Here is a 24,892-nt window from a genome sequence, read left to right on the forward strand (position 1 = left end):
CTTTAATATTTCCATATTTTTAATAGACTTCATCTTCCAAGTTCAAGGAACAATAATTACAAGCTGCTCTGAGCATATGGAGACTGTTCAGTTTTACAGCAATTCAAATAATAACAGGAACTTGTAATTGGAAGGTCATAAAATATAATGGGCTATTTAGAAGATAATATGAAAACAAGATAAGTGGAGTGACATTTGTCACTGACAGTGGTATTTTCTGCATCTGATGAATGAAGTTTCTGTATGGTTTGACTGCAGAAGAATGAAAAACATGAAGACAACTCTTTCAGAAACTGTAAATTTTTTCTTTGCAGTTCTGGGCTTATTCCTGCACAAGCCTCAGTTCTCCTGCCTTTAGTAGGGCTGCAGAATTCATTTTTCACATCAGGCTTCACATTTATCATTGCTAGGCTGAAAAAACTGGAACTATGACACTGACAGCTGATGTAAACACATGCCTTGGTTTGTAAAACTCAATTGCACATGCTCATTTCTCATGAAAAGTACATAGCCTGGTAAAGACAGGAGCAGAACTACCGCTTAAAAACAAATCAGCCATCAGCAGGACATTGGTTCTCTTTACTCACAGCCTAAGAATACTCTTGTGTTCTTTACACAAGCTGAGATGGACAGTACCCTCTGTATCCATCAGGCCCAGCCCTGCCCCAGCAGTGACACCCAGAGCAGAGTGCCCAGCACCATGGCCAGGGGCTTTTGGAGATCTCCAAAGCCTCTGGCAGCCTGTGCTCCATCCCCCACATTGCACAGAAGTGCTCCTGGTGCCCAGAAGGAACCTCCAAGGCTCCAGTTTGTGCCCATTGCCTCTTTTTCTGGCACTAGGCACTACTGACAAGCTGACTGCACTCTCCCCTCAGGTATTTATAAACATTGATGAGATCCCCCAGAGCCCCCTCCAGCTGAGCAGTCTCAGCTCCTTCAGCCTCTCCCCATAAAAGAGGTGCTCCAGACCCTTCGCCTTCTTGGTGGCCCTTTGGTGGACTCACTCCAATATGTCCAGGACTCTCTTGTACTGGGGAGCCCGGAACTGGACACTGCTCCAGGTGCAGCCTCACCAATGCTAAGCAGAGGGGAAGAATCACCTCCCTTGACCTGCTGCTGGCAATGCTTGGCCTGACACAGGGCAGAACACCATTAGCTTTTGTAGCAGTAAGGGCATGTTACTGTCTCGTGTTCAACTTGGAGTCCACCACGACTCCTAGAAACTTTTCTGCAGAGGTGCTTTAGCCTCATTTCCATTCATAAGATTTGATTGCACTTTCATTTTAACAGCTTTTGTCCATAAAAGACCTAATGCTCAGTATTTCTGCCTTTCTTAGCTTTCCAGATGAAGAGCATCATCTGTCACCCCCACCTTTCATATACAAAGGTGGGAACAGCATGCAGCAGCCATAGGAACATGCTTGACTCTTTTAACTACCAATTTCCCCTCTAGTGTATAACCAAAGAAGGGAAAGATTCTGGCATTTTTTCCAGTATAAAATGCAAAAATCATGCATGAAAAACTTTAAAATAGGCCATGTTTTCCTCTTACTTAAGGTAGGAGCAACTTGGGGACAAAAATTGGGCCAATAAAATCAGACGGAAGAATCAGAAAATGATTTATGTGAAGCTTGCAAAGTGAGCTCTTGAAATACTTTGATTGCTTATGCCCTTTGTTCTCCTGTTAGTGGTTGCCTCACCCCAAATAGATTTCACTGACACACAGAGAAGCAGAAATTGCTGCTGGCAGTGCTGGGAGCTCAGATAATAAGGGTGTGGGGATAGAAAGGGATTCCCGGCCAGATGAGAAGCCTTTGCATAAAGCAATCCTTTCCAAGTTTCTTCAGGTAGAGTTCTCTTTTCTGCCAGTATGACTCTAAACATCAGCCTAGCTTTTGATCCAGCCAGTTTCAAAGTAGCCTTCAGTCTTCTGAAGCTGTTCCAGCCTCCTCAAGAATATAGATATATATATTTAACTTATTCCTTCTCTGTTTACACAGTTTAAAACCATATCTGTGAGCATTAAGATTCAGGATTTCTAAAGCAGTGTTCACTGAGAAAAAATAAGCTGCAGAAACCTCATATCTCAGCTCCCTCTCTAGTTGACGGAGAGACGTAGACACTTCTGGAATGTGATTCATCTTAACCTAAAATTAGGCCTCCTAAATAGGACAGCTGAATTGCACCCTAGATTGCCTATTGCTCTCCTTTAACTACAAAGTGAGCCAAAGACGATGGGCTTGGGTGTAGCTGTCAACATAACATCTAAAGCTAGGTGAGGTTTATCCCGCTCACAAATTGTGAAGACTATTGCATATGCTGAACATCAACTTTTAGTAAAAGACTGAGAATAAATCCCATATCTTTCAGATAAAATTACTGCAATGTTGGAGAACTTTTCAGTGAGATACTACTGAGCCTACTTTGTTCTTTGTTGGACTTCCAAGTGCAGTGAGGAGATCAGTTCACTATGGGAAATTTATTTGTTGAACCTCATCCTGATTTTTGTATGTTCCTGAAAGTCGCAGTTATCTCAGGTATATTTATTTGGTGTAATCCACTGAGTTATTTTGTCTGAATTCCCTCAGTCTGCTCTTTGCTCATGAACAGATCTTTTTGCAAGATGAAATGTTGTTTCCATCAGACATAGAAGCATACAACATTTTTCTGAATTAGGACGATAAAAGAAAAAAATATTTTGATGTTACACAGATGGTGCTTTTAAATTACAATAATAGTTCAAAGAAAACAGCTCACTTTCCATCTTAATATCTGCATACTTCCTAAACATTTGTTTATCTTGCAATTGAATCATGTGAATATCATCATATTGACTAAACAGATTGTGCAATTTAACGCTAATGACTTCAGTGGCCCACCATAGATTCCACTCACTGACAGTTTTACTGTAACCACAGAATCTGTGAACCTTGCTAGAACTTAATTATACAATTCACATTCACTGAGGTACGTAAACTATGAAATCCGGTCTATCTAACTGCAGACATCTAAAGTGCTACATCTTAAATGCCAAAGCAAGCCAGTCATCCTAAAAAAAGATCTGATATTTCCTATACAGTCAGTAGTGAGATGTCTTCAAAGGAAGATCCTGTCTGCCTGGATTTCTGCAGGACTGATTCAGCCCTCGTTTAGGTATCTAAACTGCAGGCACACATAAGGTATCTAAACCAGGGTAGCTCAATCCGATCATACACACATATTCTTCTTCAAAAATCATGGTTCCCATGGAAGTTTATGAGAAATTGTATTTGGAGTCATTAGTTTAGGAGTTCAACCCAGATCCCAAAGAAAGTATGTAGTGGATCTAGAATTAGAATTCATCAGGCCCTTTCTTAGGACTATCTCTATTGTTAGACCTTGGCATCTTATGCCCAGCGAGATGCCCATTGATGTCTGAGATCTATGCATGTGCTGGTAGGCACAACCAAGAACATGATGTCTAGGTCCTTCTGGACTGGCTCAAGAAGAGACCATGACCATTGGTCTTCTCAAAGAATCGTAGGTGCCTTTATGCAAGGAACTGCATGAAGGTTCTAGTTTTAAATGCTGAATTGGAGAATATACAGGACCTTCTTTCCCACTTCATCAAACTCTATTCATAATCCATCTTTTCACTCCATGCCTCTACTTCCTTAGATCTGTGGTGTTCATTATTTTAACAATAAAATGTAGAAAATTATTGTGACATGTTTGAAATTTACATTATCACAAATATACAGGAAAGTATTTATTTTTCATACTAGTCTTACTGGCAATTTTGTGATTCTTTTTTTTTTCACTCTTTACTACGTCTTATAACTAGGTATCTTTATTAATGGCTCATAACACAAGCATTTTAGAAATAGGGCCAGAACCTGGATAAGCCAAAGGACTATGAGACTGTGATCTAGTTCATCACATTACTTTCTTAGGTGATCACAACTACTCTTCTTTATCACAGGGGATGAACCATCAGTAGGTCAAGGTGAGTGGTGAATGTAGTGGAGCCGTAAATTGAAAGACTAGGTCCATGTTGTTCTGTGTCCTGCAGGTGTACCACATAGGAGCTGCTTGGTGATTGAGGTAATGCAGTTGTGCTTGTCTCAGGCTCTGCAGCTGGTTGGCTCCATATTCAATCTTGCTGTGATGCAGATCTGTGGCGCAGCCATCTCCAACCTGTCTGCACCCACCAGGCCTCCCTTGATTTAATTGTGTAGATAAAGCCTGGGTTTTGGAGATCCTTAACCTGGAATTCCCTAGGCTTTTTTCAATCAGCCATGTTTCATAGGTCAGGTACCAAGAAACCAAAATTTATCTGCAGCAGGTGGCATAGGTTGCAGAGTGCTGAGCTCTTTCCACTGACTGAAAGAAGCACTGAGGTAGCTCAGCACATTACAGGATTAGGTTCCATCACCTAAACTAGAACCATTTTTCTCCCCCTTCCTAGCCCTTTCTAGCTCTGTAGGTATCAGCTATTATCTTTCAATAGCTTTAATAGCACTATTGTTATTCTTCTTTAACTAGGCAAGAAAATCTGTAATCCTAGCTGTCTGAGAATTGTCTGATAAAATGTTTGGAGAAAATTACCACCCACATACTGTATTTCTTTGTGATGTATGGGAGCATTTCTAGCCCTCCTACAGCATGAGAGAATGTGTATTTACAAATGCAGATTCTTGCTCTTAAACATAAATATACTAATTTAGATAGGAAAATTGTAAGGGAAAATATTCATATAGATATGCTGGTCAGCTGAGTTAGTTTAATCATGAGCTTGGTCCCCTTGTTTTTCTTTCACCTCTTAGTACTTACATAAATTTACACATTGAGGTAAAGTTGTTTACTTTCACAGAAAGGAATCAGACTCACGGAAGTCAAATTCTTGATATCCAAACATGTGAAACTGAGCATTTAGTTAAATGCAATGCTGATAGTTAAAGCAACATTTTTTTTTTTTTTTGTCTTACATCTGCAAAGGAATTGAACAAATAAGCTATCACACATTCAAACATCCCATCCTGGAAATGGAATCAGAGGAGATCTTATTACAGATAAAAGGGGAATGTAAAAGGCCAACTGCTTTCCATGATTGCTCAACTCTATCTTATGGAGTACTTAGCCACAGATTGCTCATGAATGGATATTTCATTTCAGTCAGTATATTGTGGGTAACATTTGCTTTGCTTTTTCCAAGAGATTCTGCTTCTAGCATCTGCTTATGACAGCTGTTAGATGTTTTATTTGTTCAGGGAATATTCTGATGATCGCCCTCATAGCTGTTCCTCTCAGCCAGCTGTGCCTCACAGTCTTCTCTGAGATTTCAGCTTCAGAATATTCACCCTGCACTCTGCACCTGACCAGCTACACAGGAACATCCTGCATTCCTTTCTGATGTTGCCACAAATGGTGGGATTCCTTCTGAGACCCAGTCACCCAAATGCAGATGCCTACATGTATCATTGCTGTTTTACTGGGGTAGGTTTATCTTGCTCAGTCACAACACAGATGAACTGAGAACACATTCCAAGACAGGTACTCCCAGCTTTGGTATGCCACAGGGATCACCATGCATCAGATAGACAATAGCTCACTGGTTTTTCTGCTCTGTCAAGCTAGCTGTGAATTAACTATCTCCCCTCGCTCTATCATTCTAAAAATCAGTTCTTCATGTAGTGACATGGGTTGTTCTAAATTAATAGCAAGAATTTAGGTAGTCATTAAGTGATAGCCAGCAGTGAATGCTTTGAGATAAATGTTGGGCAAGATAAAGATTTTTTAAATTTATCTCCAATTTACAGGCTACTTGACTCTTCCTATTTACTCTCTCATTTTAATTGTAGTATCTGTTGGGATTCATCCTCAATTAAACTAGATAGAGTCTAGAGAATTTATACTGGTTCTGAATAATTCACCAGTGTAGTGCATTTTGTGTAGTACCTGAAATTAGAAATTTGGAATGAAAGTTCTCTTACAGCCCCTGAGGAGTGTTGAGATCGGTGACTAAGGTTTTTGTAGAGGCATTTGTGTGTAAGTAACAGAAAATGGCAGCATGCCTGAGAACCTGAAAAGTCTAGCAAAAAAAAAAAAAAAAGAAAAAAAAAAGAAAAAGAAAAAAAGAAAAAGAAAGTAAATGTATCTGAAGTCCCAGAGTTAAAGCAGAGGTATTACTGCTGAGGAAGCCTGCTAAGATTGCAGGAGCCAGCTGGGAGGACAAACAAAGCAACTTTTCATTTTAAAGGGAATAATGAGTCCAAATGCTCCTTGCCTTTGGTTTTTTGGCCAACCCACCGTATTGCAGTGACTGATGCCTGATAAACACAGAGGCACAAGGCATGGCATTAAGGGATGGCTGAGTGAAACAGGCCCAGCGTTTTGGGTCAGAGTCTCAAAAGCTTTCATCGGATTTTATTGTTTGTATCTTGACTATGAATCTGACATGACTATACGTTTTCATGCTATTTTGGCTAAAATAAGAGATTTTTAGAGTACAGAAGAGATGAGACACATTCATCAGGGGACTGGCTTTAAGACATGAGATGATTTTTTTCTTTTTCCCTCCTGTTCTGGCTGGGAACCTAATCTGTTTATCACGACCATGGCCAGATGCTTTGAACACAAGTAACCAACACTTCTCTTGGGCTAGAGTTTTCATTAGTTATTAGCAGTTTCCTTCTACTGTAGGATTAGTGGAAATATGCATCTGATATAAGAAGACATATGCTATCCAAATGGATAACAGTTGCAGATAAACAATTGGGGAATCTTTTTTTATTGCATGAATGATCCCTTCCAACAGTGGTGAAAACAGTAATTGTTCATCACACCCTTCTGTTGCAATTCCTAAATGCTGACCTCTTTATGACTACAGACCGGCATGAAGATGTGATCTCAGTACATAAGCATTTGTTGGTGTATTAAGAAAATCAGTCAGCAAACATCCATTGATCCCATCCTCTGGCCTCTGGAGACTGTAAAGCTGATTCTGAAAGAATATATAGGATGAATGAGTGTTTTTTTCAATGGAAATTGTGTGGCAAAGTTGCAGATAGCTGTCAGTTCCTCGCTGTTTTGTTCTTCCCATCCTCTGCTTTCCACCATGACTTTGAATAAGCACCATTGTGCACCTCACCATCACTTTCTATGCTCAGTCCTCAAGCCAGTGCTTGCAAATTTGACCACTTCACAAAAGATGAAACAAGATATTGAAGCCAAGATGAGGCTTTGCAGAAAAATCGTGGCTGTATCGTGCCAGAGGGCAGGGAGAGAAAGCCTGAGAAAAAAAGGGATGATGTAGTTCATCAGAAACAGGAGGTAGGAAAGCACCAAAAGGAGAATGTTCCATGAGTGCTCCAGAAGAACTCTTAGCATATTTAACACATTGAATGTGAAGGTAGGGATGGTGAGCAGGTAGATGCTTTACCTAAATGCTGATTTGAGATCAAGGTAGCTGCACTTGAAAGCAAACTGCGAATCACCTCAAAAAAAAAAAAAAAAGAAAAAAAAGAAAAAGAAAAAGAAAAAGAAAAAGAAAAAGAAAAAGAAAAAGAAAAAGAAAAAGAAAAAGAAAAAGAAAAAGAAAAAGAAAAAGAAAAAGAAAAAGAAAAAGAAAAAGAAAAAGAAAAAGAAAAAGAAAAAGAAAAAGAGGTTTCATCATATGAAAGTAGGGGTTTTTAAATCACTACCGTATTACTTTTTTTTTGTGTGTGTCCCTTCCTGTGGCAGGTGGGTTGGAGATTCATGATCCTTGAGGTTCCTTCCAACATGGGCCATTCTGTGATTCTATGATTTATAAAATTACAGATATTTAATTTCTGCTCATCAGTATTTTCTAGGATTAAGATTTGGTACTCTGAGCAACTCAGGAAATTAATCTTCTTTGACTATTAATAAATAGAAGTGAGGTAATACTATTTGTTCCTGACTGCAATTGTGTCAGTATAAAGAGAATTTTCTGTATAAGAAGTTGAAAGCACACTGGTATTTTTTCAAAACGCAGTGCCTTACCAATTGCCTTTTGATTGCCCTCAACACTGAGCTCTCAGTGCTGTTTTCCTGGTGAGGACAGGGTATATAAAAACATGTGGTGCTCTTGGGGAATTTGCAGTGCTATGGAAATCCTGAGATCACAGCGCCTGAATTTTCTATGAGGATATAGAAAATAAACCTTTGCTTTATCTGAATGTCGGTGCCCCATCAGGTTTTCTTCCAATATGCTGCTAATGTAAAACCACAAAAAAATAACTGAGGAAATTACCAAATAAATAGATTTTTATTCTTAGGGGGGGGGAAAAACTTTTCAAGCTCAGTCTGGAGCAAGAGAAATTTCTTACTTTCTAGCTAACTTTATTTTCTGTTTTCTCCACCAGACACCACACACACAACAGGAAATTCGTGGGTAATCTCACATAGAATGAAGTTTTCCATTTAATGGGAAGAAATATACATATTTTGGAATGACAGAAAGTCTACATGATGTTCTTCATGTAATCAGTAAAGTTATTTATAGATTCCAACAAAAACTACACTGTTCAACTGAAACATCCCACAACTGACAGTAAATATTAATCCTTACACTTAAAAAAAATCCACGTGTTCTTGACTCCAAAGATCCACTGGAATCACAGGGAGGGGAACGGCTGTTTATGAGGGTGGATGGTGATAGGACAAGGGGGAACGTTTTTGAACTGAGACAGGGGAGGTTTAGGTTAGATATTAGGAGGAAGTTTTTCACACAGAGGGTGGTGACGCACTGGAACAGGTTGCCCAAGGAAGTTGTGGATGCCCCATCCCTGGAGGCATCCAAAGCCAGGCTGGATGTGGCTCTGGGCAGCCTGGTCTGGTGGTTGGTGACCCTGCCCATAGCAGGGGGGTTGAAACTGGATGATCATTGTGGTCCTTTTCAACCCAGGCCATTCTATGATTCTATGATTCTATCATTGGTATTCCCATTGCTTTGCTGTGGGAAGAAGTGGTATTTATTCACATAAAGAATATTGCAGGTATTCATGTAGGTAAAAAGTATTAGCATATGGATGTGTAATCTCTGTTCTTGATTGCTATTCATTTTTATTGCTTCCTGCTCATTTCTAGAATAATTTCCCAGTGACCAACAGTACCTGCATGCACATTTGTAATACCAATAAATAATAAGCAGCGATAATGAAAACATTTGAAGGAAAGTAGGATAATCTTGCAAGCAATTTCCAAGCGGGATAAAAAGAAAAATGATTACAATAATTTTATGTATTTAAACTGAGACATCCTTGTAATGAGTTCATGGAAAACAGGGTAGAGAATGTCACTTTCCTGGTTATTTGATCTGGCAGCAAGTCCGGGTGAATCTCTGCCACTCTGATGGGTACACCTGTTTGTGTTTATATATTCTGTCTACAGAATGCTCACTTAATTTTTGAAACACTGGTTTTGATGCTTTGGCAGGACTTGAAAACCAGCTGAGGGTTATCAGTGAATAATCCAACACAGAATTCCTTTGGGATACATCAGGGTCATTAGTAACTTAATAATGACTCAGTCAGAGAATAATTTTTTTTCCTGTATGTGTGAGTAATAATTACATACTCTTTGCTTGCCCAAAAAGCACGAGGTATTAATAACATAATTTGGATATCCCCTTGCTAATACTCAAAGTGTACATTGAGGAATTAATGCAGATAGAGCTTATGATACACCTCAGATCTGATTCATGTTATTAAGCCGATAAGCAGAGCTGATGGGCCACTGAGCCCTAAATGGAACCACAGTTCTGCAGAAGTTAGTTTTCAGTAGAATAAATTCAGGTGTTCCTGTAAAAACAAAGCAAAATAAAGCAATCAAGCAAACAGACAAATAGACAAACAAAGAAGAATTTTTAAAATATAGAGATATGGCACTTGTGAGGTATCAATGTCTTGGCTTGCCATTTTATCAATGACACACTATACATTTTATGTATTAATATCGTGGTGTTGCAGTTAAAAAGTGGTTGTGGTAGAACCAGAAGAAGATTCTCATTTGAACTTTTATTACATTCATATACTGACACAATAGAAATTATTTCCTCTGGTGCTTTATTGACTTTGAGCTGCTTTGGAGATCTGTGTCCACACGTGGTGAATGGATCAGCTTCGTTACCCTTTGATCGATGTGAAGAGCACTTCATTAACACCCCCAGGCTTCCCGAAGGTTTTGTTAAGGACGTTCTTTCCTTTTGAAAAATGTGCACATAGAGTGCAACTGAAGAGGATTCAAGTTTAATAGGACAAGAGGGGTTACAGAGAAAATAAAGGCGACAGCAAGTAAATATCTGTGTAGAGGATGTTGACTTTTTCTCTTGCCCTGTGGCTGTATGTACAGAAAGTATCCTTTTCCTCTTACAACTCCCATCTGTCATTTCCAATTTCTAAGAAGTGGTCTGGCAAAGAGAAGCAAAGAATGTCGTCAGCATCAGAACTGCTGGTGACGCACACTGGAAATAGAACTGATAATTATTTTGACAGAGGAGATTGATGTCAGAAAACACATCTGGGTAAAATTGAATGTTGCCAAAATTTACAATAAAATCGCTTAGTTGAGATATACTCTCATGTGGAGACAAACTGTTTTCATAGTGCCATAATATATTTATCGTGGGAGATAAAACATTTAATTTCAGTTTGCAGCTGAATTCTTTTTATTTATAAATTGTATTGCACGAACTGCATTGTACTTAAAGCACAATATTAGCATGTTATATCTAGGATATGGAATATAAATATTTTTACAGTGTAAAACGTCAGTGTTGCTAACTGAAAATTTTGAACTGATGTATATTTAGATTTCTTTGATATGCCAATGCAAGCAAAAATTTTAAAATCCAGATTACTTTTTCTTTCTCATGTATCTCAATGAAATGTCAGAACATTGGAAATTCCTAGAAAATATTCTGTTTTCTGTATAGCTCTCTTTAAAATTAATATTTATCAGTCCTGACAGGGAAGAAGTGTATTTCAAGAACTGAATGAAGAAGAAACTGAATGGTTGGGCAGTAAATGGTTTATTAGAAGCTCTGAAATCTCAAACAGAATGTGGAGGTGGGGAATGAGGACACTGCTATGTAAAGTTCTGATTTATTTCCCCACTCGCGTACATTAGGAATTTATTACAAAATGTATAAAACATGTAGGACCTGATTCTCCCTTCAGTACACCAGTGTAAAACCAGTATAAGAGAAGAAACTGGACCTGTAAGGATAAATAATAAATTATTTTGAATATTTATAGTGGTGCAACTGTATCTAGATCTCTTCTCAAATGAATCAAAGGTCAAACCTCCATGATGAGCCACTGACAATTGCTTTTAAAATCTCATTCATAATCTGCAAAGCCCATTTCTAGGCATAGGTAATTAATTTCCGTATTATTTGTTTGTGTAAGAACTGATAATAATGCATGCTTGTCACATTTATGGGGTTGTTTGCAAATAGCACCTGACTTCAAATGACAACATCCATGCTTATTGCCATCTAAAAGGAATTGAGGAAAACTGTTCAGAGATTTGAGCTATTTTTTATAATACTAGTAAATACTGGAGAATTTAACACAACTAGGCTAAGATTTTAGATTTGACAAGCAGGTTGCACTGCAATTTCTATCCTGATGTAGATGAATTTTAGGAAGAATTTCTTAATGGAGAGGGTGATCAAGCACTGAAACAGGGAATTGTTGGAGTCCTTACTCCAACTGGAGGATGATCCACGTGGCTATGGCACTAATAGACATACTTCAGTGATGAAACTTAGTAGGTGAATTTGGCAGATGGACTTGATGATCTTGAAAGACTTTTCCAACCTAGATGATGCTATGACTCTTATATTCTGTGTAATTACCAAGTTTCCATTAGCACAAGAATTTATGTCCCTATGTAGCATGTGTGCAGTGATCTGTGGCAAAACTTAGAGTGGGCAGGCTGATCTGGTGGGTCATTCTTCCTCAACTCTGGTAGTACACAGTCTCACTAACTGCAAAGAAGCCTAAGGAAATGGTTAGTGGAGAAAAACTGAAGCCAGAGCATGGAGGAGATGCCAGGCAGGGTCTCTTTTCTCAAGGTCACCCGTGAGAAGCGTAGATACAGAGGGCAGTTGAAATGTACCCATGCCCAGAACCAGAAACCTCTGACTGTCCTGAGATTAACTGGTGTTAGCAGCAGCAATTTGCAGTGAAGCTGAGCAAAAGCAATCAAGTCCTCGTTACTCATCCAGACAGAACAATTGCAAATGTCACAGTATGGCAATAAAGAAAAGGCTGAACAGCAGCATTTTCCATTCATCACTGAACTTCCTTTCATCTCCTTAGCTTTTTTTCTTTTTTTTTCTCCCCTGAATGGGATATCTTGAATTCCATAACCTTGTCTTTGAGGACACTGGGAGTACACACAATGAACCCATATTGTATGCATCACATTGTTCAAATAGGCTTGTGATCTATCCTGAGCAAAGTGAGTTAGTATGCAAAATGTTAAATTAAACAGCACATAGTAATGAAAGGCATTCATTTTTAGTAAAGTGAAATGAAATCTTAACTGAGCAGAACTGATGGTTGTATAAAACAGAATGGATGAAAGGCTTGACTCACCCATCGTCTAGACAACTCACTCAGGAACATGAGTTGCCTTTAGAGCCATTCAGATAGTGTGTAAACTTATTTGTAATATGTTTGCCAAATTAAAAGTGTTTCTGCAATTTGTGAAGAAATATGATAATAAACAACCTGCCTGAGCACCGGTGTCCAGAGGAAAGCCAGAAAATTATTTCTGATACATCATTTATTGTTCAGAAAACGTATTTCTGATTGACTTAAAACATCGTCAAAATTTCACTTGAATTAAGTTTTTCTAACTGAAGCTAGAGAGCATAGAAGAAATGGAGATGCTAAAATCACTTTTTCAGGGTAAGTCCACGCAGATGTCTGGACTTCTTTTTCAAAGACAACAAGAGCACAAACATGCTTCCCTACAGCTTCCAAAATAGATAGTAGGTACAACAGGAAACTAAGTTTGCTTTGCCTCTTTGCTTTGCCTACTGGCAGCAGGAGAGCATCAACCAAATGCTCAGGGCCTCCTGCAATAGCTCTCAATCCTGTGGGATTTAATGAAGTAAATGTTCATAGACTCCTCCTTGGGTGCCATAAGATTAACTTCGCATTTGTGAGGATATGAACTCTGCCTCTATGACTGCCTACACACCTTCCTCTTCTGTGTCCCATAACACACTCCGCTCATTGAAAGATGGAAAAATATATTTACAAGAGCCTGTGAGAATTACAGCTCTGGTGAAGCCTATATTTTCCTCAGCACTGTAATATTTTCTAGGATAAATGAAAGTATTTTATTTTTATTACAGCATATTGATGGCATGCAGATATATATATTACTGTTTTCCTTTGCAGCCTTTTCACACTATAAAACACTTTCCTATTTTTCCTTGCTCTCAGAACACACAAACAAGAGTGGTTTTGACTATGTTTTCCGTGAATGATTTAATCATACTCTTTATTTTAGTTGCCCACAATAAAAATACGAGTTCATATTAAAAACTCTTCCATTGTAAAATAGTGCAAATTAAACACATGCTCTTGCACAGAATTAAGAGCCATAGCTTGGGCAGAGTGTTATTAAACACTGTTCCAACTCCAAGCACTGTAGAGGACTGTGCTGTTGGATTAGGTAGCAGAATTCCAGTATTCCCTCAAAACAGAGACTGAAAACAAGACAGGGTCTTAAAAAAAGTTTTACGGCATCTCCATCTCACATCCTAGTCATGATTCACTAATCTGCTTAATTTGAACCCAGCTGGCCGCTTCTTGCAGTGGAGGCTACATCCTATTTACTTAAAACCATTTACATTAAGTCAGAGATTTGGCTTTTCCCCTGTGTGGTCACTTAAAGCAGGTTTAATTGTATGGGAAAATTGAGTCATTAATGTCAAATGGAAAGTAAGGCCAATTAAAATATATAACAAGTTATTACCCATCTTTTAATAAGGATTTAATTACAAGATCTGCTAGAACAAATTGACTGTTTATGTATAATTTTGAACTTGAAAAAAGTACCAGTGTACCTAAGAGTGGTGAATATAAACTGTGAAGGGACTTGGTCTGAAATAATAGTCATGGGAAAGTATGTGTGTATGACAGAGACAGAGACATAGAACAGATTCACAAGTTGAAGTTATTCTGAGATACCCACCTCTGTTCAGACATTTCATAACCTATTACTTCTGAAATATCAATCCCAAAGATACAGACAGGTGTACAAAAAAATGTAGAAATTCAGTTTCACAAAATTTGCATTTGAGGGAGCCCTTCTTTTCCCATATCAAGGGACCAGAAAGACTCACCTATAGCCAGAAATATCAGCTGTCCTCGTAGAGGAGGTGCTCCAGCCCTCTGATTATCTTTAAGGCCCTCCTCTGGACCTGCTCCAACATCTCAGTATCCTCAATAACATGAAATTGCATTAATTGCATTGCTCGATGAAAGAAATGTTAAGTGCTTCCTCCACATAGAACTTTGTGCTATCTGCTACCAAAGTAGTCCCTGTGCAGCTGCAAGATTTATCCCCAGAATATCCTGAGGAACTAACGTATTTCCTTTTTCAATCCTCCTCTTGGTCTCTGATTGACTTTTCATGATGTGCTTGCCTTGAGCAGCTTCCCACATTTGCCTCTATCAGTTTTGCCTGGATATCAGGAAGCATTTCTTCAAGAAAATGATGGTTAGGAATGGGATGCTAAGGGAGGTGATGGAGTTGCCAAACCTAGAGGAATTTAGAAGGTGTGAATTTGGAGTCTAAGGACAGAGCTTAGCTGTGGACTTTTAGTGTTATGTGACTGGATAGACTTGATGATATTAAAGGTCTTTTCCAACCTAAATGATTCTATATTTCTATGATTCTGTCTGAAAATAAGCTGTATGTTAGGTGCTGAGATCTCTTGCTGGATCCATCACAGTTCCAGTCTTGGGGGTGTCATGTAAAAACCTTATGTGATGAAGCAGCAATGTGTGGTTATACTGAATAGGAAGCGGTTATATTGAGTAGATATTTGGGGGTTATATTGTTTAGGATCTAATATCATCTAAACCTGCTGTTAGTTCTACAGTCTCTGAGGGCTGCACAACTGCACCTAACTTGGAAATCATGAAAAGGACAAAAAAGCAGATGCCCAATGGCATCTTACCTCAGCTTACCTCAGTACGATCTAGACCAGCCCACGGGTGTTTCTGGAAGTTGAGGCCAACTGGTGACTTGTCTCCATCTAGTTTAGGACTTCTTTTGTAGTCTTCAATATAGGCAGCTGCCTGAAAACTGCTTATTAGGAATGGTCTCTGATTGCCAAACAGGGGTTGGGAATCGTCCACATCAACCGGATGGCATTAGACATATTCTATCTTCTCTCTGTTGGACAGTCATAGCAAGGGCCTAATCTTTCTTGAACTTGGGAATTCAGACACAGCTCTGAGTACTCGGTAGGGTCCAGAGGTACTCTTACAACTTGTGGACCACCCCATGGTGATCCAAGTCCTCCAGGAGATCTCAGCAACCCAGGATGTTGCTATCCTGAGCCTTTCCATCAGGCTGCAAGGCTTGAGATCCAAATGACCATCCTACAAACCTCCCTGACAGAGCCAGTCAGAACCATAAGCAAAACTTAACACATCTATATGGGTTGTTCCTTGATGCTGAAAGGAGTTATCTCCCTGTTTCTTACTGAATCTGTAGGAATTCAATTCCCAGCTCTTCTTGCTTCCAGCCTGTCCTGCTTGTCCAGTCCCAACAAATCAGCAGAAGTTGAATTTTAAATCCTTAATAATTGCAGCAAACTACTCCTAAATGAGTTGTAGGGCACCAATTATCTACTGAAATTATTAGATCAGAGAATCTCTCTTTTCATGGATTAAAATTTGAATTAAATTAGCGAAATAAATTATTTGTTGCAATTTATTCTGCTGTTTGCTGCTGTGCAATAAGTCTGACAAAAAATAATTGTCAAGTAAGGTTGTCTCAGTCTTCACTACTAAGAAACAAAATCTTAATACGTTATGATTTTCCCTGACCCTCCCTCTGGATCATTTACATTTGTCCAAGTGGATTTAAAATGCAATCAGATTGCTGATATTTGACAGTCAAGCTGAAAGGTGTAAAGAGCTCTGAAAAGGTGCAAGACAGGAGAATAAAGCACCAGGATTTTAGCAGCCGCATAAGTAGAGTCTTCATAAGGACCAATCTGGCATTTCAAAAATAGTTTCTTTCCAACCTTTTGAGAATGTGCTGAGATTTCTCATTCAAGAGGAACTGATTTCACCTTTCAAACTGAACAATGTGTATACTAATCTTGCAGGAGTGTTTTGTTCTGCAAAATTACAGGGCAGGGAGAACAGACTTTTTGGAAGTGAAGGTGGTGCTTTTGGGTCAGTGTTGTTGGACTGATACCTTGATTTGGTATTGCAACCTGGAGAAAAACCAAGAGATCACTGCAATGAATCATGGATCACAGAGAGTAGGTGTCTGAGGCAGTCAGATCTGGGGTTGAGTACCCAGAAACCTGTTTCTTCACACTAATTCAGCCTGTCAATATTTTAAAGTTAACTATCCTGGGTCCCAAATTTATTTTGAACAAATTGGCAGTCTGTAACCTCATCCGCATCTGACATCTGTGCAAGCATGTCAGTAGTATTGGCATCTTAAAATTTATTCTGCTAAAGTCTAGGTAACCATTCATGGCAGTGGGCAAGGAAATCTCATTTCAGTGTGTGGTTAGCTGGGTAAATATTTATTGCTGAGACTCTAATCTTTTTTCCAGATCTACTAGATATTTCTCTTGTCTCAAAAAGTTTGCAAGTCTCAGTAAATATATATGTGGAACAAAATTCAAGTTACATCTTGTGTTACTTCTACCTTATGTCATACCCTTGGGAATACGAGAGGTGACAATGACCTGTAGAGACTAATGGTGTGGCTCAGGTGCAGGCTGATGGGTATTACAATTTCCTGGGCTGTCACTTGAATAAGGTGTTCAAACCATGCAGTATTACTCCTTGCCCTTTGCCATTCTGCAGCATGGGTATGAGTGATCCAACCCAGGCATTCAAAGAAGGTGACAGAGCTGTGGTTCATGCACGTCTTACTCCTCCCTGGGTAACTGGGTGTTGCATTTCCTGAGTGACAAGAACAGAGCAGCAAGAATCCACTTCCACTTGGCTTTAGGCTTTGCTCTATAAATTGGTGCATGGATGTGTGAAAGGCAAAGGACTGTGTTCCTCTGCTTCACAGGTTTCTTGAATTCTTAGTGAGTTTTTACTCTCCTTCCTCATGTGAGAGCTCAGGGACAAGGAAGGTCACTGCAAAGTCTGAAAGGGCCTGGAGCAGCGATGTAAATTCTGGCCTGTGCTTCCCTGGGCATCATGACCTGTCTCCATGGTACCAGAAAGTACTGAGACCATGTGCACACTCCATGCCAAGATGAGGCCTGGTGCACAACCTCTCATTCAATCAGTATTGATTGATTCCATCAGTAGAAATGAGGTGCAAGGTGTGTCCTGGACTGCCCATCGCTGAGTGACATGATGACAGTGAGCACATCGAAGCCCTCTTCTTTGTCCCAGGATCAACATCAGTCTGGAGAGGCAAGCTGTCACTTGATTTGCCCCTCTCTGCTCCCCTCCACTTACCAGTTTTCAGAGGACAGTGAATGGAAGAGCTCAGGACTTACTGAGGGCGCAGACCTTTTGGAAATGTGCACAGAGTGCAGGGAAAGTCTGACTCTACAATTACAGTGAAAGCTTCGTGGGTTCCATTTGACTCTCAATAACATGGATACAAATCGGGGACAGGCTGAGAGAGCTGGGGCTGTTCAGTGTACAGAACAGAAGGCTCCAGGGAGACCTGAGAGCAGCCTTTCAGTATCTGAAGGGGGGCTGTAAGAGAGAAGGAACAGACTCTTTAGCAGGGTCTGTGATGACAGGACAAGGGGAAATGGCTTCAAACTAAAGGAGTGGAGATTTAGATTGGATATAAGGAAGAAGTTTTTACAAGAAGAGTGGTGAGGCACTGGCACAGGCTGCCCGGAGAGGTGGTGGATGCCCCATCTCTGAAGACACTCAAAGTCGGGCTGGATGGGGCTGTGAGCACCTGATGGAGCTGTGGGTGTCCCTGCTCATTGTGGGGAGTTGGACCAGATGGCCTTTAAATGTCCCTTCCAACTCAAACAATTCTATGATTCTACGAAGCCAACAGTAACTCAAAGTCTTGGCAGGGAATCACTCTTCATTTGCACCAGAGCAAGATTTACATGGGGTATTTATTCCAAAACACCTTTTCTTTTTTTCTTTTTCTTTTTTTTTTTTTCTCTCTGACTTCTACCATCAGAAGAAATTGTTTGAACACATTTCCCATAGAAGCACTGTACTGCAGCTCTGAATTCCTTTATAGATTATCGTGTGTTGTATTTAATATATGTAAAAAAACATCAGGTGCACGGCAGCTTGGAAAGCCTTCCTCTTGCAGGCGTGCGAGTGTATAAATAGCCGGTTGCTGCTGCAGCTGGTGCTTTGCTGGGTTTCGCCAGAAGAGGGTAGGGTTGGGAAAGGAGCTCAGCCCCATTGTGTTGGGAAACAGCGACAGAAAAACAAGCCCAAGTTTCTGCTCTGCACACTCGCACCGACCGTGTGCGGGAGTCAGCGCGGAAACTCGGGAGGACCTTAAAGTAAAAAGAGAACGGAAAGAGAAAGCCCAATCAAAAAGCATCTTTCTAGGGAAACATCGAAGAGGGAAACGGCAACAGTTTTGTGCGGGCTCGCCCTCCCCGAGAACTGTCAGCCACTTTGCAGTAAGCAGAGCACAGGATTTATTTCTCGGCCGTGACTTCCAACCTGTGAATAAATAGCACTTTAGAGAGAGAATGGGACCCGAAAAGACTCTCAAGCACTGAGCAGAGGGGTGAGTTTTATTGAATGGCTTCTTCTCTTTCCGATCCGCTGGAGCTTTCTAACCTCCTGCTTTCAGGCACGGCAGCCCAATGACTTGTCTTTTCACTGCAGCTTGTTGCATCCCTCACCAGGCTTTCCTGAGCGCAGGTCTGTGTCCGTAGCCTTTTCCCCCGCCGCTCCAGGTCGGTCTGCTGGCATTTGCAGCAGAGCTGATTTGCTGCCGATTTGCTTTCATGAGAAATTAAATCCGCAAGTCTTTGAAACCGAACGGCAGCCTAAAAACCAGCTAGAATCCAATACCGTTTAAAATGGCAGGTGACTTTAGGTTTCCAGATGTGGACACTGACGTAACAGAGAAAAACGAAGAAACTGAGATCGTAGTCAATGTCGGTGGGGTGAGGCAGGTGTTCTACAGTGATAACCTGAACCAGTACCCAGAAACACGGCTGGCAGAGTTGCTCAACTGCCTGTCGGGGGGATACGACAGCATATTCTCCCTCTGCGATGACTATGATCCTGGAAAGAGAGAGTTTTACTTTGACAGAGATCCAGATGCTTTCAAATGCATTATTGATGTGTACTACTTTGGGGAAATTCACATGAAGAAAGGAATATGCCCCATCTGTTTCAAGAATGAGATGGAATTTTGGAAAGTGGATCTTAAATTTTTGGATGACTGCTGCAAAACTCATCTGAGTGAGAAAAAGGAGGAACTGGAGGAAATAGCCCGACGGGTGCAATTGATCCTAGATGACTTGGGAGTGGATGCCTCCGAAAGCCGCTGGAAAAGATGTCAAAAGTACATCTGGAAGTTCTTGGAGAAGCCAGAATCATCCTACCCAGCTCGAGTGATTGCTGTTCTGTCTTTCCTGTTTATTTTGATCTCCTCAGTTGTGATGTGCGTGGGGACCATCCCAGACATGCAGGTCTTAGATGCGGAGGGGAACCGTGTGGAGCACCCAACCCTGGACAGCATCGAGACAGCCTGCATAGGCTGGTTCACCATGGAGTACGTGCTGAGGCTCATCTCCTCTCCAAATAAACTCCACTTCGCCCTGTCATTCATGAACATTGTCGATGTACTAGCTATACTTCCTTTCTACGTCAGCCTCACCTTGACCCACCTGGGAGCCAAGCTGATGGAGCTGAGCAATGTCCAGCAGGCAGTCCAGGCTCTGCGCATCATGAGGGTTGCGAGGATTTTCAAGCTCGCACGGCACTCCTCGGGGCTCCAGACCCTGACCTATGCTCTGAAACGCAGCTTTAAGGAGCTGGGGCTGCTCCTCATGTATTTAGCTGTTGGGATCTTTGTCTTTTCTGCCCTGGGTTATACCATGGAGCAAAGTCACCCCGATACCTTATTTAAAAGCATCCCTCAGTCATTCTGGTGGGCAATCATCACCATGACCACGGTTGGGTATGGAGACATATACCCCAAAACTACTCTAGGAAAACTGAATGCTGCCATCAGTTTTCTTTGCGGAGTGATAGCGATTGCCCTTCCCATCCACCCTATCATTAACAACTTTGTCAGGTACTATAACAAACAGAGGGTTTTAGAAACGGCTGCCAAGCATGAATTGGAGCTGATGGAGCTAAACTCAGCTGAGGGGAAAGCTGCGAGCTCCAAGAGTGAACTCGGGGAACTTGCAAGTGAGGGCAAGGAGGGCTCTTTTTATAGCAGCCGGCTAAAAGTCTCCCACAGTGACACCTTTATTCATCTCCTGTCAGAAGAGAAACACTATAGGACCAGGCTTCAAAGCTGCAAATAAACTGTGAGCTGTTGTCGGCGCTAAGCCTGTAGATGGGGACAACCTGACAAACAGCTTTGGAAAGGACACGAGGGATCTGTCGGTGCTGGGAGGGAGCACTGCTTTGCTTTTCCGACGTGAACATAAACAAACCTGTGCTACCTCCATCAGCAGTTGGTAAGACTTTGCTGTTATTATCCAAAGTAAAACCATAGGACTCCATTGAGATCAGACTGCTTATAATGATTGCATTCTGACAACAACCATTTGTAACCATTTGAAATACTGAAAAGTTCTTCCTGACCCGTAAATGTTTGATGATCTGAGTGTGCAGCATTGCCAAATCAGAGCTCTGTACCTGTAACAATAAAGAGCAGCATCACACCGAGTGTGTCTTCCAGGCTGTGATCAGTGGCTTTGCAGCTAGGAAAATCATTCTCAAAGATTAAAGCAATATTTCACTCATCATGGGTTTGGGTTTATAGCAAAACGTTGCAAACACTTTCAGCCTAAATATATTGAAAGCATGAGCATGTGCCTTGTGCTGAATAACGCAGGCAATGAATGGTTTTCTTTTTGTAACCTGCACCTCGGGGTTAACTTTCTGAATTCGTATCTGTTCCACTTTCAAGAAAAAAAATATTACTTTAAATAGCACCTGAAGCTGTTTTTTGGGCAGTGATGCAAAACAGAATCAAATGTATTTTAAGAAACATGAAATAAACATCTACTATAATTACAAAATTACAATTGATAGTTGCAGGTATCTTTCAGGAAGGCTTTATATTCCAGTAAGATTTACAGATGTAAGTTACATTGCAATATTTTTACTTCACCATTAAAGCAAGAGAAGGTTAATGAGAAGGAACCACTCAATAAGAAAGTTTAGCTCTTTGAAAGTAAGTGTAAGGGAAGTTTCAGAAAATGGTGTCATCTCCGAAGGATTTAGGTTAGGACTGTCTATCTGAATGAGCATATTATCAGGTTATTAAGAAAAAAAAGCCAACAACTCAGCCCATCCCATCGCTACAATAACTGTATGGTTTTGTGAATGTCACTTTACAGAGGTAGTAGGCACTAATCAGTGCCTTATTCGCTAATCAGCATATTAATCAACACCAGTGTGTAACTACTGTCCTTCCCAAAAGCAGGTACTGTCTATGTGTGCATTCATTTGGCATGAATAAAGAGTGCAATACATGGTTCTATACCAGAGAGATCCATTGAAATCAATTCATTGGAGTGATGCTAGCTTAAAAGGGAGGGGAGACCTGGGGGTGCAGACGTTTATGCACACTGAAAGTAAGATCCCAGCAGATTAAAGGATGAGGGTGGCTGTCCTTATTTGTTCCCTTTTGTGTCAAGCAACCCCTTTCCACCTTCAGGTGGAAAACAGCAGTGTGAGCCATGATCTGTCCCTGAGCAGCTTGTAACGGAGACCCCATGCAGACCCCTGGGACTCTTCTCCTGGTACGTGGGCATGCGATGGGGCTGTGGCAACAGGAGGGGTGCAGAGATGCAGGGTGGGCTCTGCACCCTCTCCTGGTACCTTGCTGACTCCTGGGCTCTGGTGAAGGAGAAGCTATCTGCTGGCAATGTCTGCTCTGTCCAGTGGCATCAAGGGCAAAAGGGTGAGTGGTGGCCCATGCAGGGTGACATTGGCTGGTCCTTCACACCCACCTGTAGCACTCCTCTGGAGCAGTGGCAGAGTCCCAAGACCTTTTTCCTCCCGTGATTCTGCTTTTAAACCATCTCTTCATCATGTCCTGTCTTAAACACCCCAACAATTCAAAGCAACACTTTTTCTACCAGAATCCCTCCACCAGTCTTTTTCACCCCTGGCTCTCACCAGAGGGGCACAATCCTGCCCCTCATAGAGTCATTAAGGTTAGGAAGACCAGTTGGATCATCTAGTCCAACCTCTGGGGTCTTCCAGGATACAGGTAAGGTTTGGAGCCACCAAAAGTCAGCTTGGATGGGATACTAAGGGTGAGAGACGAGTAAGAGGAAGGGAGTTGTGCCAGCCCTAGTGGTACACCTCGTCTGTCATGGACATATTGAATCTTCTTGACTTCCTTCTTGACATGCAGAGGGTGGCTGAGAGTGAATTAAGTTAGCAAAAGTGCTTTCCTGAGTGAGGAAAGCACTATATAAATGCTAAGTGATATGTTTAGCACCCCAAGTACCAAATCTTCAATGCTGTGCTTTGCCATTTATTTAATATGACATTAATATAAAAAAAAAATGAACCTCTCTTATCAGAAATAAATTTATTGCTGTATTTCCCCATTGAGTTATGCCTTTGAGCACCAGAGTCTGCTTAAGCCTGAGAAGAGCTTTGGGGCGACCTTGATGCCTCTCATGCCCAGACAGCTCTCCAGCCAGGCTGCATGCACTGTATTGGTGGGCGTTGCTTGTGTAAGGTACATATTGGTAAGACATATGTATACTTTACATGTATGTGAATGGGCAGCACAGATCTCTACCATTTGCCTAGCCCACGCTGCAGGAGGAGCCCTTGGAGAAATGCAGGCATTGGCAAGGGACAGGGCATGCTGGCAGCACACAGGGGGTCTGCAGGTGAGCAGGGTTTCTTTCCTTTATTAGGAGTTAATCAAAAAATAAGACTTAGCAGACGTAAGGGTTTGGGGTGGAGTAGGTGGGAACATCTGTGCAGCCCCCCAAACCATCCAAAAGCTCTGGACAAAGCAAACAGGCTACCCTTCCTGTAAGGAACTGGGAGGGCTGGGGAGGAAATGTTAACTCTCCAAAGAAAACAGTGAACTGAAATATGGAAGAAAGCAGAGCTACTATAATTTTAGTTGCCGTCAGTCCGCTTCTTGTACAGAAGCTCCAGAGTAAAACCTTGAAGGGACTGCTTTTATCTCCTAACTAACACCAACCTCAGCTGTAAATCTGGAATTAGCTGCCAGCAGAATCTGATTCAATAGTCTTAACTTAATGAACTACGCTACAATAGGTTGGTGGCAATTGCTAAGGCTGTAGGTAAAATGAAACCTATTTCCAGCTTTCTGGGCATCATACGGGATAGAGCTTAATGGAGTGGAAATTGCTTTCAGATGTGTGGGAGATGGCTGCAGTGATTGGTGACACATGGCATTAATCTCAGGGAGGTAATAGGTATGCAGCAACCAACGTGTGCTGTGTGGTGGGGCACGTCACAGCTGATGTGCCACCTTGGCTTTGGGAACACTCAGATAAAAAGCATCTACAAGGTAGGATTTTATTGCTGGGCTTTCAGCTTTTAGCTGAATGTAACAGTGATGCAACCTTAGCAACCCTTAGGCAGCTTTCTTTACACCTCATGTTCTCCTTGAATCTCCCTGGCCAAAAAACCTAAGAGGATGAACCACAAAACCATTATATTTTCATTCTCAGATGTGCTAAGATAAATGGAGCAGAATTCTTTATGAGTTATTCTGGGCAGAAGCGCTTCCTCTGCCAACGTGGCCATCAGTGCTGCATCCCCTGACAAACCCCAGTGTTTCCTGCCCACACTGCTACATGCAGTTACTGGGGACGTGCAGATCTGTCTGCCTGTTCCATCCAATATTACTGGATTTTGCCTAAAAATGCTTATGACAGGGCAAGAGGTAATGGTCTCAAGAAACTCTAGGGAGGTTCAGGTTGGATATTAGGAAAAATTTCTTCTCAGAAAGAGTGGTCAGGTGCTGCAATGGGCTGCCCAGGGAGGTGGTGGAGTCACCGTCCCTAGTGGTGTTCAAGAGCCATGGAGATGTGGCACTGAGGGATGTGGTCAGTGGGCATGGTGGGGATAGGCTGGAGATTGGACTTGATGATCTTAGACATCTTTTCCAACCTCAATGATTCTATGAATATCAGCATTTCTTTCCACACCAGATTTCACATGGCATTTTACCTTTTGGACGAACAGTGATGTGAGGAATAATCTCTGTACAGATCAAACTTCATCAGAAGTTGCAGCAACGTTATCCTTGAATGCTCATAGACTCAGGGCAATGTGTATATTTAATGCACTTGCTTTGGCTGTAGATATCTGTATAAGACAGAAGTTGTTCCTGCAATTAGCCAGATTAGGCCTGAATTCAGTAGGAGCTCTGCCTGCCCTAAGAGTATAAGAGGGGGAATGATGCAGAGGAGCAAACCAGGCTAATGCACGAAGCATGCTCACATAAATTG

The 24,892-nt window shown here is 41.2% G+C and overlaps 1 protein-coding gene across 1 annotated transcript; it reads left to right on the plus strand.

The window, feature by feature from the left end:
• Nucleotides 1-18,962: 18,962 nt before the first annotated feature.
• KCNF1 (potassium voltage-gated channel modifier subfamily F member 1) lies at nt 18,963-21,083 on the plus strand. Its single transcript, XM_031610994.2, has one exon. It carries the CDS (start codon nt 19,268-19,270, stop codon nt 20,729-20,731), a length of 1,464 nt encoding a protein of 487 aa, XP_031466854.2. The 5' UTR covers nt 18,963-19,267; the 3' UTR covers nt 20,732-21,083.
• Nucleotides 21,084-24,892: the final 3,809 nt, after the last annotated feature.

The sequence above is a fragment of the Phasianus colchicus genome, chromosome 2 (genome assembly GCF_987193195.1).
Source record: "Phasianus colchicus chromosome 2, bPhaCol1.hap1.1, whole genome shotgun sequence".
Taxonomy (NCBI): Eukaryota; Metazoa; Chordata; class Aves; order Galliformes; family Phasianidae; genus Phasianus; species Phasianus colchicus.